Source organism: Notolepis coatsorum (assembly GCF_963971535.1).
Source record: "Notolepis coatsorum genome assembly, chromosome: 13".
Taxonomy (NCBI): Eukaryota; Metazoa; Chordata; class Actinopteri; order Aulopiformes; family Paralepididae; genus Notolepis; species Notolepis coatsorum.
Genome location: NC_140177.1, coordinates 70,396,943 through 70,409,792, shown reverse-complemented (window position 1 = coordinate 70,409,792; position 12,850 = coordinate 70,396,943). Strand labels below are relative to the sequence as shown.

Sequence of the window (12,850 nt, the reverse complement as noted above, 5' to 3'; positions counted from 1 at the left end):
TCATATTCACTCCACAAACTGAAATATAGATACATTGTTGAATCAACAGCCTGTTTCTTGAAGTTAGACTCTCCTCTAAATTGTAACCCCGCTCTCTATAACAGAATTTTTGGATGTTACCCGGGAGTGAATTGTTTCGTGCTTTAAACATGATTTGTGCAGTCTTAAATTCAGCCAGGTCCCAGAGTTTCATGGCATGTGATTTGAAAAAATAGTGTGTTTGTGTGTTCCAGATATCACCTTATTGATAATCAAATCAAAATCAAATGTATTTGTAAGGCCCGACAACACACGTAAGACTTCAGGCTATGGATTTGCGGTGTTTTCCAGCTTATTCAAAAAATATATATTATTTTGGAATATTGCAACTACTACACAAAAACGTGAGTACACAAGTTCAACTCATGTTCAGCCCTATGTTACTCATTAGCACTAAAAGTGATTTTTTATTGGGGAATTTTTTTTGCTTTTCTGGGTGCATGTTAAGAGGTTAAAACAATAAAGGCATATTTGAGTAAACTTTGAGTAGAGATTCAAGATTCACAAGACATAGTTTCAAGTTCAAGTTTCTTTAATAGTTGTCATACAGAAGTACAGAATACTTTTATACAAAATGCTTCTTACTGTTACGCTCCAGAGACTGTGCTAGACAAGATAAGTATGAAATAAAATAGTGTAGCATGTAAAATAGAAGTAAAAATAGAGGTCACAGTGTTCAGTATAGACATATGTACAATGATGCAGAATAGAAGTAACTGAGTTACCATACAATATACAATATACTATGCAATGTACTAATATACAATACTATATAGTGCAGAGCAGAAATGGGATGAGGTACAATTTAGGTACAATTTACAGTAAGGTGTACGAGTTGTAGTGCAAATCCTTTACCAATCAATATAAAGTGTAAAGTGTGTTTAGGTGATCTAAAGTGTGGAGAGTGGGTGCTGCAGTGTGTTGTTTGTTTAAGTGAGTGTGTGCGTGTGGGTGTGTGTGCTGTGTGCATTTGATGGTTGTTGCATAGTGTTTATTGTTTGTTGAGCAGCCTGATGGCCTGGGGATAGAAGCTTCTTCTGAGTCTTTCTGTGCTCGCCTTAAGACTCAGGTATCGCTTGCCTGACCGCAGCAGTTCAAAGAGGCAGTTGTTCGGGTGGCTGGAGTCCTTGATGATTATCTTAGCCTTACCCCTGCACCGCGACCTCCTGAAGTCCACAATCATCTCTTTTGTTTTGCTGACGTTCAGGGAGAGGCAGTTCTCCTGACACCACTGTGACAGATTCTCTACCTCTTCCAGATAGGCCCTCTCGTCGTTGGCAGAGATCAGGCCCACCACTACTGTGTCATCAGCCAATTTGATGATTGTGTTGTTGTTCCGCTCTGCCACGCAGTCATGTGTGTACAGGCAGTAGAGGAGGGGGCTCAGAACACAGCCCTGGGGGGCCCCTATGTTGAACGTGATGGATGAGGAGGTGCAGTTGCCTGCTCTTACCACCTGGGGTCTGCCCATCAGGAAGTCCAAGACCCACTGGCAGAGGTCATAGTTCAAGCCCAGGTCCCTGAGCTTGGCTATGAGTTTGGAGGGGACTATGGTATTGAATGCTGAGCTGTAGTCGATGAACAGCATTCTCACATAGTTCCCCTGCCTCTTGTCCAGGTGTGATGCTGCTGTGTGCAGCACATGGGCTATGGCGTCCTCCGTGGACCTGTTAGGGTGGTATGCAAATTGCAGGGGGTCCAAGTTGATGGGGAGGGAGGAACAGATGTAGCCCTTCACTAGCTTCTCAAAGCACTTCATGGCTATGGAGGTGAGAGCTACAGGGCGTTAGTCGTTGAGGCAAGCGGGCGTAGATTTTTTGGGTACAGGGATGATGGTGGACTTCTTCAGACAGGTGGGGATGACAGCCTGTTCTAAGGACAGGTTAAAGATGTCAGTGAATACCGGGGCCAGTTGGTCGGCACAGACTTTTAGGACGCGGCCGGGGATGCCGTCCGGTCCTGCTGCCTTCCTGATATTCACTTTTTTAAAGGTCCGCCTCACCTCATGCTCTGTTACCCTGAACACTGAGTCTCCATCAGCAGACCCCCCCCCATTGCCGTGGCTTGTAGGCTGGTGTTGTTATTCACAGCCTCAAACCTCGCATAGAAGGTATTGAGATCATTTGCTAAGGAGATGTCACTGTTCAGTTTGAGGGAGGTGCCTTTGTAATCTGTCATTGTTCTGAGGCCCTGCCACATACCTCTAGAGTCAGCCTGAAGGTGGCCATGCCCGCTTCGATTGTGCAAAGTATCATTAAGTATCTCGAGGCTGGGGCCAGCATGTCCTCTTTTTTGGAAATCAAAATATGGTCACCCTAAGTAGTAGTAGCAGTAGCAGTAGTAGTAGTAGCAGCAGTAGTAGTAATAGCAGCAGCAGTAGCAGCAGCAGTAGCAGTAGTAGTAGAAGTAGTAGTAGTAGTAGTAGTAGTAGTAGTAGTAGTAGTAGTAGTAGTAGTAGCAGCAGTAGTAGCAGCAGTAGCAGTAGTAGTAGTAGTAGTAGTAGTAGTAGTAGTAGTAGTAATAGTAGCAGCAGTAGTAGCAGCAGTAGTAGTAGCAGTAGTGGTAGCAGTAGTAATAGTAGCAGTAGTAGTAGCAGCAGCAGTAGCAGCAGCAGTAGCAGTAGTAGTAGCAGTAGTAGTAGTAGTAATAATAATAATAATAATAATAATAATAATAATAACTTTATTTGTATAGCACTTTTCATACAGAGGTTGCAGTTCAAAGTGCTTCACAACAGTAAAAAATACAGGCATAAGCGAGCATAAAAAGATAGACAGGTAGAATCACAGTGTTTCACATTAGGATCTAGCATCCCAATAGGCTCTCCGCTTACAGTTTTCAGTAACACAAATAGTAAAAATAGTTTAAAATGATTCAGTTTAAAAATAGTAAAATAAAAATAAAATAAAATAAAATAAAAATTATAAAATAGAACGGACATAAAAAAATACAGGCATGAGCGAGCATAGCAAGATATGGCAAGTGACAACAATGCATAAAGTTTACAGACAATCCATGCTGATTGATCTGCCATAAGCAAGTGAAAGTTTACAGACAATCCATGCTGATTGATCTGCCATAAGCAAGTGAAAAGTTTACAGACAATCCATGCTGATTGATCTGCCATAAGCAAGTGAAGATTACAGTCTGTTCTAACAAACCAAACTGCCATGTATTAAAGTTTACAGACAATCCATGCTGATTGATCTGCCATAAGCATAAGATTACAGTCTGTTCTAACAAACCAAACTGCCATGTATTAAAGTTTACAGACAATCCATGCTGATTGATCTGCCATAAGCATAGTGTTTCACATTAGGATCTAGCATCCTAATAGGCTCTCTATTCAGTAATTAAAAAGTGCAATAACCGACGGACATAAAAAATACAGGCATGAGCGAGCATAGCAAATAATAAGAATAGTTTAAAATGATTCAGTTTAAAAATAGTCATCAGTAAGAAGTAAAAAGTGCAATAACCTGGGGAGCTCCAGTAGCTCACCACGTACCGCGAGTGCTATTTCAGCGCCGTGGACAACCGCGCTCGCGCGGATCTGGGGCTGAGCGTGTTCGAATCCCGGACGGCAGCCGTGCCTTTCCCAGAGTGTCTTTCCCCCCATCTGAACCCTTTCAGCCTGCTTCTGTCGGTCGAACTTGACCAAGTATGAATGCGACGAAAAAGCGATAAACGCTAAAAAGAACCAGCTGACTGGTCAAAGTTTAAAAAAAAAAAGTGCAATAACCGACACATGAATTTGATAGGCAGTGTAAAAGAGTAGGCAGGGTAAGAATAAATACAAGTTGTGTCAGGATATCCCTGATGTTTCCTCTTGCCACTAGGTGGTAGCAGATATCTACAGTGGTGCAGTGCTGGTATAACTCGGTATAACAGCGTTATACCTCGGTCACTGAGGCTGAAGTACGCGCAATCGCTTTTTACATGGCATTATCCAACCGGACTCCCGGAGAAGCATGCAGCTGCAGAGCCGCAGAGCCAGCGGCGCTCTCTGGGCCGCGCGCTGACGGCCGCGCTGTGAGGCAATAGTATCCAGCTGCAGGACGAGAGCAGCCAAAAAAAACTGTGCATGCGCGCGCACGCGCGTGGAGCGTTTGACCTACTGTCAATTTGCCACTGCACCACTGGATATCTATCAGTGAAATGCCTGAGCAAAGAGATAGGTTTTAAGCTGTCTTTTAAAGATGTCTAGCGAGTTGGCTTCCCTGATGTTTTGGGGTAGTTTGTTCCATAGTTTTGGGACATAGTTGATAAAGGCTGCAGTAGTAGTAGTAGTAGTAGTAGTAGTAGTAGTAGTAGTAGTAGTAGTAGTAGTAGTAGTAGTAGTAGTAGTAGTAGTAGTAGTAGTAGTAGTAGTAGTAGTAGTAGTAGTAGTAGTAGTAGTAATAGTAGCAGTATTAGTAGCAGTAGTAATAGTAGTAGTAGCAGTAGTATCAGCAGTAGTAGTAGTAGCAGTAGTAATAGTAGCAGTAGCAGTAGTAGCAGCAGTAGCAGTAGTAGTAGCAGTAGTAGTAGTAGTAGCAGTAGTAATAGTAGCAGTAGTAGCAGCAGTAGCAGTAGTAGCAGCAGTAGTAGTAGCAGTAGTAATAGTAGCAGTAGCAGCAGTAGCAGTAGTAGTAGCAGCAGCAGTAGCAGCAGCAGTAGCAGTAGCAGCAGCAGTAGCAGTAGTAGTAGTAGTAGTAGTAGTAGTAGTAGTAGTAGTAGCAGCATCAGTAGTAGAAGCAACAGCAGTAGAGGTAGTAGTAGCAGCAGCAGCAGTAGCAGTAGTAGTAGAAGCAACAGCAGTAGTAGTAGTAGTAGTAGTAGTAGTAGTAGTAGTAGTAGTAGTAGTAGTAGTAGTAGTAGTAGTAGTAGTAGTAGTAGTAGTAGTAGTAGTAGTAGCAGTAGTAGTAACAATGTTATCACTCTCAAAGAACACCTACGGGAGACTGCAATTCGAAACTGGCCCCCACAAATGTCCTAACCCAGTTGTACAGTAAATGACCAAGTATGGTATTCCAATGTACAGTGTACAGTGTCCCCCCCCCCCCCCCCCCTACCCCCCCCCCCCCCCCTACCCCCCCCCCCCCCCCCATGTACAGTTCCCACCCAACCCCAGCCCACCTACCCTCCAATGTACAGTTTCTACATCAATTGTATATACACTCTTTTCTGGACACTTTGTATCACAAACAGTACTGTATTTGCAAATCTGGTATGTCATAAATGTATAGATGTAGCAGTACTGTCTATCTGTATGTCGTGTATGTCATATATGTTATGATGAATTGAAAATGGGGGACCCTGATGTAAACAAGACGAAAGTATTTCTCTGGTCTGCATCCCCTTAACAATTGTGTGTATTGAGCTGTACTGTACTGTACCCATTCTGCAATCTGTTAATAAAGTTTTCAATCAATCAATCAATCAATCTTATTGTGTCCTCTGTCCCTCAGGGTTCCCTGGTAAGCCCGGGGCTGCCGGCTCTCCTGGCGGCGTGGGTCGCAGCGTCAGCATCGGCTACACCCTGGTGAAGCACAGCCAGAACGAGCAGGTGCCCATGTGTCCTCAGGGCATGTCCAAGCTGTGGGACGGATACAGCCTGCTGTACGTGGAGGGGCAGGAGAAGGCCCACAACCAGGACCTTGGTATGGCAACAACACGTCCACATCCAATACACATCAGATGTTATTAAAAAAACACGCCAACATTTTGGGAAATTAGCTTATCGTCTTCTAGATAAGATAGATACCAGTTTCCTCTCTGGCTGCATGTCAGCCTAGCTTAGCACAATTAATGGAAGCGGACATGACCGGTTAGCCTTCAGGAGAGGTGTTAGTTGGACAATGCCTAGGCTAACCGGTCATGTCCGCTTCCATTCATTGTGCTAAGCTAGGCTAACATGCAGCCAGATAGCGTTCTACAGAATAACTGCAAAGATATTTGCATGAATGCTCTGAGCATTCATATAAAACTAAATGTTCTGTGCAATATAACAACATTTTCTCATATATTTTTTCATTATTTACTTATCTCTTTGACACTAAGGACTCCAAAGTGCCATGTCACGTCAACCACCCAGTTATGGAAATATGATTTCATCAATCTCTCTCTCTCTCTCCATATTTCTCTCTTCCTCTCTCTCCCCCAGGCATGGCGGGCTCCTGCCTCCCCAGGTTCAGCACCATTCCCTTCCTCTACTGCACGCCCAACGAGGTCTGCTACTACGCCAGCCGCAACGACAAATCATATTGGCTCTCCACCACCGCGCCCATTCCCATGATGCCCGTGGAGGAGATGCAGATTCCCCAGTACATCAGCAGGTGAGCTATGCTCTTTGGCATTAAAAAAAAACACAGTCAAATGCTAACTGACCTCCTCACATCAGTTTGTTGGTTTTTTCTTACTTGAATGGAACGTTACATGATCCCTCGGGTGCCGAGTGTGTTCCATGGGCCTCAGAAATCTCACGGTCATCAATCTGGAAATAATAAGGATGTTTTTCCTAAGATAAGTCAACCTTTTGCCCCGTTAAAGTGCGTGTTTGAACTGACCGCCTCAACCCCTGTTGTTTGAACCATGCAGGTGCTCTGTGTGCGAGGCGCCCTCTCAGGCTGTGGCTGTTCACAGTCAGGACACCACCATCCCTACCTGCCCCCCTGGCTGGAGGAGTCTGTGGATAGGATACTCCTTCCTTATGGTACAAATATCTATCTATCTATCTATCTATCTATCTATCTATCTATCTATCTATCTATCTATCTATCTATCTATCTATCTATCTATCTATCTATCTATCTATCTATCTATCTATCTATCTATCTATCTATCTATCTATCTATCTGTCTGTCTGTCTGTCTGTCTGTCTGTCTGTCTGTCTGTCTGTCTGTCTGTCTGTCTGTCTGTCTGTCTGTCTGTCTGTCTGTCTGTCTGTCTGTCTGTCTGTCTGTCTGTCTGTCTGTCTGTCTGTCTGTCTGTCTGTCTATTTATTTATCTACAGTATCTATCTATCTATCTATCTAGAACACAGCACCATAATAGATAATGTAACAACAATGTGACTGTACTAGAATATGTGATTATAAAATGGGTAGCTCAAATATAGGTATCAAACTATGGAACTCTTTGCAGAATGATGTAAAGAGTTCTACTCGTATATACGGTATTTCACTTCAAAAGGTTGTACAAAGAAAAGATAAATAGACAGAATAGCACAGTTTAGTATAATATTGCAGTTTAGCATAACAGGATAATATAGCATAGCATTACAGTATAGGCTAGTAGGAGTATAGTAATATATATAGCAGCTTAACCCTTTCACTGCCGCGATACCCAAACGGTTAACCCTTTCACTGCGACAACACACATGAGGTTAACCCTTTCACTGCAACACGGCAGCCTGTTAACGCTTTCACTGCCACACAACCGACGGTCGCCGTAAAAGGGTTAACCTTCTGTCGTGTGGCAGTGAAAGGGTTAACATAGAATAATAATATATTAAAATATTGTATAATACTGTATACCAGGGCTATTCAACTAAATTGTTCAGGGGGCCACATTGTCAGAAACCCAAGGGGCCAGGGGCCGGACTGCCACGGCGCCTCCCCGTGCTATGAATATATGTACACTTGACACAACACGCAACCACATTTTCACAACTTTTATTTAACTACATTGCAAAAGTAGTATATTTTTCAAAAAAAGTGCTTCATTTATGTGCCACATCTGCAACATCTCCTGCAAAAAGTGCTTCATTTATGAAGTGCATGATGTGCATCTGAACATTCTAACATTGACACTTGAACAAAAAAACACATTTATAGTGCAGCTGAGCTTATGAAAAAGTGCTTCATGTCTGTGCAACAACAGCAAATCACAGCATCTTATTAGCACTTATTGTCCACTCTTAACTCTCAAACATCAGGGGGGGTGGGGGGCAGACAGGCCTAGCCTACATACACACATATAATGAGAGCGATTGCACTTCTTTGACTGGGCAATGGCAGAGAAAGAGGGTTCATAGGAAGTGAGGGCTACCCGCAAACAGTGATGCAAATGCTCATTTGTCAAGGAGGCACGTTGCTTGTTTTAATGGCATTCATGTGAGAGAAACTGGATTCACAGGTGTATGGTGAGCCAAACATTGTTAGCACAGATATTGCCAGCGTTTTTATTTTGGGGAATGTCTTGACATGAATACACTTTATCCAAAATGTTGTGGTGGATTCATTCTCAAGTGCCTGCTTCAGAGCAGATGATGCTTGCATGTCAATTATTTCAAGTTGCGGGAGACCTTCATCAATGTGAAGTGATGCAAAGAACTCTTGTCCTTTTGTGGAAATAGCAGCTACATTGGCAAATGGGTTGCTCACAAAATGCATCAATTCTCTGGACATGTCAAATTCATCAAATCGACTTGCAAAGTTTTCCCTCAATTTATCAATGAAATCTGTCATTAATTGAGTGACTTTTGGCTCAATTGTGCGTGTTAACGTTGACATGAAAAGAAAAAAGTAAAAAAAAAAAGAAAAGAAAAATGAAAAAAGAATATTTTTTTATATTTTATTTTTATTTTTTTTATTATCATGTAATCTTTGGCGGGCCGGTCAGAATCATCCCGCGGGCCGGATCTGGCCAGCCGCCAGTTGAATAGCCCTGCTGTATACCAATATAATATAGTGTAGTATAAATTGTATGATTTAGTTATATTATAATAAAACAATAAAAATACAATTATATAGAAGTATAATATAGAATAATACATTATATAAAATATATATGTGTGTGTGTGTGTGTGTGTGTGTGTGTGTGTGTGTGTGTGTGTGTGTATACACAAAATGTATTCATTTATGTTCATTTAATTGTGTTGATGTTTCCATTTCTGTAAAATAAGTGTGTACATTTTGTTTGTTTTGGTTTTGTTTTGTTTTGAGAAATGTCGAATAAAGAAAGAGTAAAATTGACCAAAATTCCTTATTTTCCCTCCCCTTCTCCGTCTCTTCCAACAACCCCCACCCCCGCCCCATGCTCTTCCTCTTGACACCCCAGCACACGGCGGCGGGAGCAGGGGGTGGCGGCCAATCCCTGGTGTCCCCCGGTTCCTGCCTGGAGGACTTCCGCGCCACGCCCTTCATCGAGTGCAACGGCGCCAAGGGCACGTGCCACTACTTCGCCAACAAGTACAGCTTCTGGCTGACCACCGTGGAGTACCAGCGGGAGTTTGTGGAGGCGCCGCCCCCGGAGACCCTGAAGGGGGGCCAGCAGCACGCCCGCGTCAGCCGCTGCCAAGTCTGCAGCAAGTTCTTGTAGTAGTAGTAGGAGGAGGCGGGTGGACGGAGGTGGAGAAATGGACTGAAACATGAGAGGTGATGATGATGATGATGTATTACACCTCAAAGAGAAAGAAAAAAAGAGGGTATGGATGATTAGGAGATTTATAAGGAAAATATATAAAAAAAAAATAAAACAAAGCAATAATAATAATAACTTGACTGATTCGTGACCGAAAACGAGCCACTGTCCCGCCTCCCTGATGGTCCTCAGACCAGCGGTGAGAAACACGGGCTCTATTTTCTCTGTTTCCGATGCCCGTTTTGGAAGTCGGCGGATAAACGACAAGAAAGAGGCCAGACCGGGAAGGTACGGATAGAGGTATAGATAGATGGATGGATGGAGAGGGGTTTTCGGTGTGAATGCTCTACACTAGAATATGACTGATAGTGGTGCTATTGTTTATGTTCTATATGTTATTTTTGTTTTGTTTTGTGATGTTCTGTTTTTTGTGAGAATCATTCTCGGCTACCTCAGAGAGAGTGCAAGCCTCTTTGGATAGCACTGTACCGCTTCAGACACCAGGGCTGAATGGTCTGCTCACTTTCCAATTCAGTCAATTCAGAAAGTAAGTTTCCGATGGCAATTCAGTTGATTGAAAAGTACTCGTTCATCTTGTGGGATGAAATTTTTTTTTTTTCTTTTTTGTAAAACATTTCTATTTTTATTTTTTTATATTTCCTGAATTGTCCTAATTGAATAAGAAGAAGATCTCTAAATATGTTCAGACCCTGGTTCATACACACCTTTTATACCACAACAGCCATAAAACATCAAGAAAACTGCAGCTTTAAAAAAGAAAAAAAACTAAAAGAAAACTGTAGTAATGTTATTCAGAACCTCAGTTGCCATAGCTACAGCCCCTTGTTGCCACCTGTTTGTACACTCAACTTTACAATGCCTTGTATGGTCTATATTAAGATTTCAATTTTGGAGATACACATTAGGTATGTTCACCTTGTGCCCCCTTGTTGGATGCCATGATGTGCCTCTGTATTTGGTGCTGTACTTTCGTCAAGTACCTTCCTGTCAGAACACATGCAAAAAGAAAAAACTGCACTTTCTAAGACTTGTAAAGATAAGGTAGCAACTCAATCCAATCACGGAGGACTCATAATAAACAAGGCCCCATGTATATGTTTCGTGAACATATTGCACTGATGTCAATTGCTACAATGGACTATAATAATCCAAGACAAATGCCCAGAGGCAGACTTTTTCATCTTGGCTCACTGCAACAGCGGTGGCTAACGTGTTCCATTCAGCTCCGAGGGGCGTTCAGAGGTGATAGATTACGATTGTAAAAATACCCTCTTATCGGTGCTAAATGAGACGGAAAGTTGATCAGACACTTCACACCCTTAAAGATGGAATGAGGCAATGTGTAGGGACCCTAATTAAGCACGCTCAGGTGTGTTGAGAAACAACCGCTGTTAACCGCAACATTTTGTTTAGCGTGTTGTAATGCATCCACTGGTGTCCCATCCTGCAACACGCAAGATCACATTTCTAACATAACACTTTGAATGGTGTATATTGGATAACAATTGGTTTGTTTTTGGTTTTTCCGCCATAAATGTTCAATAAACGACTGATAATGGCTTTTTCCACCTAAAGGGTTCACCAAAAATGTGTTTCACCCAAAAACTTGTTTGCATGTCACCTGGATGACAGTGGCCAGCTGGGCAATAGCGAGTAGCGACCATGATGGGTTCACAGGATTAGTTGAGAGAAGCCAAGTTTTTGAGTGGAGGGGACCTTCCGGAGTGTTCCAATGCTCCATTGTTGTTCTACAATACAAACGCTAATCGTTTACACTCCTCATCGCCAGTTGTTCCCGGTTCATCTTAGCTCCTTGCTGTCGAGACCAAAACAGGATTTGTATACAAGAAACACAATCTTTATTCACTCCCCCAACTTGAGCCAAAACCAACATGCGGTGACACAACACAACGGGACACACTCTAGTTTGGATATGTTTATTATTGTTGTACATAGTGCTTATCGTCATGCTTATTAAACAACCCGTATGTTTTGGATAGAGAGCAAAAGGTCCGCGGTGACAGTCGTGTCGTTCCTTGTTTTCGCTTCGGTATCGTTCCACCATCCTTGGATGACCCCCCCCCCCCCCCATCCCCCATGTTACTTCATAGTTTATTTTCTACTAGATATCGCATTGACTTCCTTTGGAGTCTACAGGGTAGTCATGAGTCGCTGCGGTAAAAGATCAAGAGCGAAAAGGGCATGCGGCCGGCGGCGTAGATACGAAGCACGGCGGCAGATTCTCTGTGTCGTCGAAAGCCGCGGTGCCTGTGAACCGCCGCTAGGGGGCAGAGTGGCTAACTGAGTGAGTGAGTGAGTGAGTGAGTGAGTGAGCGGCTGGGTGAGTGACACGGTGGGATCTACGTGGTGCTTCGTGTCTAAAAGCGAGAGCTTCGTAAGCTAGCCGATGAAGGGCCAACGTTAGCAAGCCGGTGATCTCATTCTGCGTTCACTTTGGCTTTTTTTCTTTTTGTAAAGTGAGCATTTTACATCCTCGGTCTAGTCTTGAGTTTTAAGAGAAGATAAGTGAATCCCGACGTGCATGAGGGTGATCTAGCCTCTTCCCCTGACATCATCCTTGGACTGTGAAAGTGACGCGGGTGACTAAACCACTATGACCACTGTGTAGCACGTAGCCCCTTCCCCATCTCTCTACTGGTGTAGCCGTTAGTCTATTACTCTGTACACATTTATTTTTTCTTTCTTCCTGCTGTTCCGTGCTGTTGCTGTTTGTAATCTAGATTGTAATTATTTTACGTTTAAATCACGGTACTATCCCCCTGGTTTTTTAAAGGTTTATTTACTGAAATGTCTGGGGGAGGGAACGGGAAGATTGTGATTATGTTCTGTACATTCGATGAAAGAAAAGAAAAGAAAATCGCCCTTAGGTTTGTGTTTTTATGTGGAAAATATATTCACTGATTATTTTTTAATAACAGGATGGAAAGAAAATGTTTAGCGGTGTTTATATTGTCTATTTTTTACTTGTTCCTCCTCATGGTTCGATTCCACCAGCTTAGCGACAAATTCGGGAAATGGTCAATAAAACAATGTTCATGTAATGATCCATGTTCCACGTACATGCCTGAGATATACTGTAAGTGCCTACGATGCCAGAAATGATCCTCAAAGAGGAAAGCGAGAATTTGATGATATGTCTGATGATACTGTACTGTGTATTTTGTCTGTGCTCACACACTATAAAATAAAGTATTGAAAACAGAGAATCTCTAACGTAGAGTGATTGTAGGACTTCATGAAATAACATTGAGGTATTGAAATGACATCGATGTAACCTCTGTAGATAATATTAAAATGTGATGTGATTTATTTTGTACTGTTAATATAATTACTGCATGAGATGACTGAATTGGATCTTAGACTTTGCTGTGTGCTTGATGAGAATAAAAAAAAAAAGCATTACCACCTAGACTGTAGTAGCATG

The 12,850-nt window shown here is 42.6% G+C and overlaps 1 protein-coding gene across 1 annotated transcript in view; it reads left to right on the top strand.

The window, feature by feature from the left end:
- col4a6 (collagen, type IV, alpha 6) overlaps nt 1-9,545 on the top strand; it is a gene marked incomplete at its 5' end in the record, with an annotated part of 116,749 nt that extends 107,204 nt beyond the window's left edge. Inside the window, 4 exon segments of the mRNA XM_084327701.1 lie at nt 5,490-5,681; nt 6,185-6,356; nt 6,619-6,733; nt 9,082-9,545. Of these exon segments, the coding sequence (XP_084183827.1) occupies nt 5,490-5,681; nt 6,185-6,356; nt 6,619-6,733; nt 9,082-9,342 (740 nt within the window). The 3' untranslated portion in view covers nt 9,343-9,545.
- Nucleotides 9,546-12,850: the final 3,305 nt, after the last annotated feature.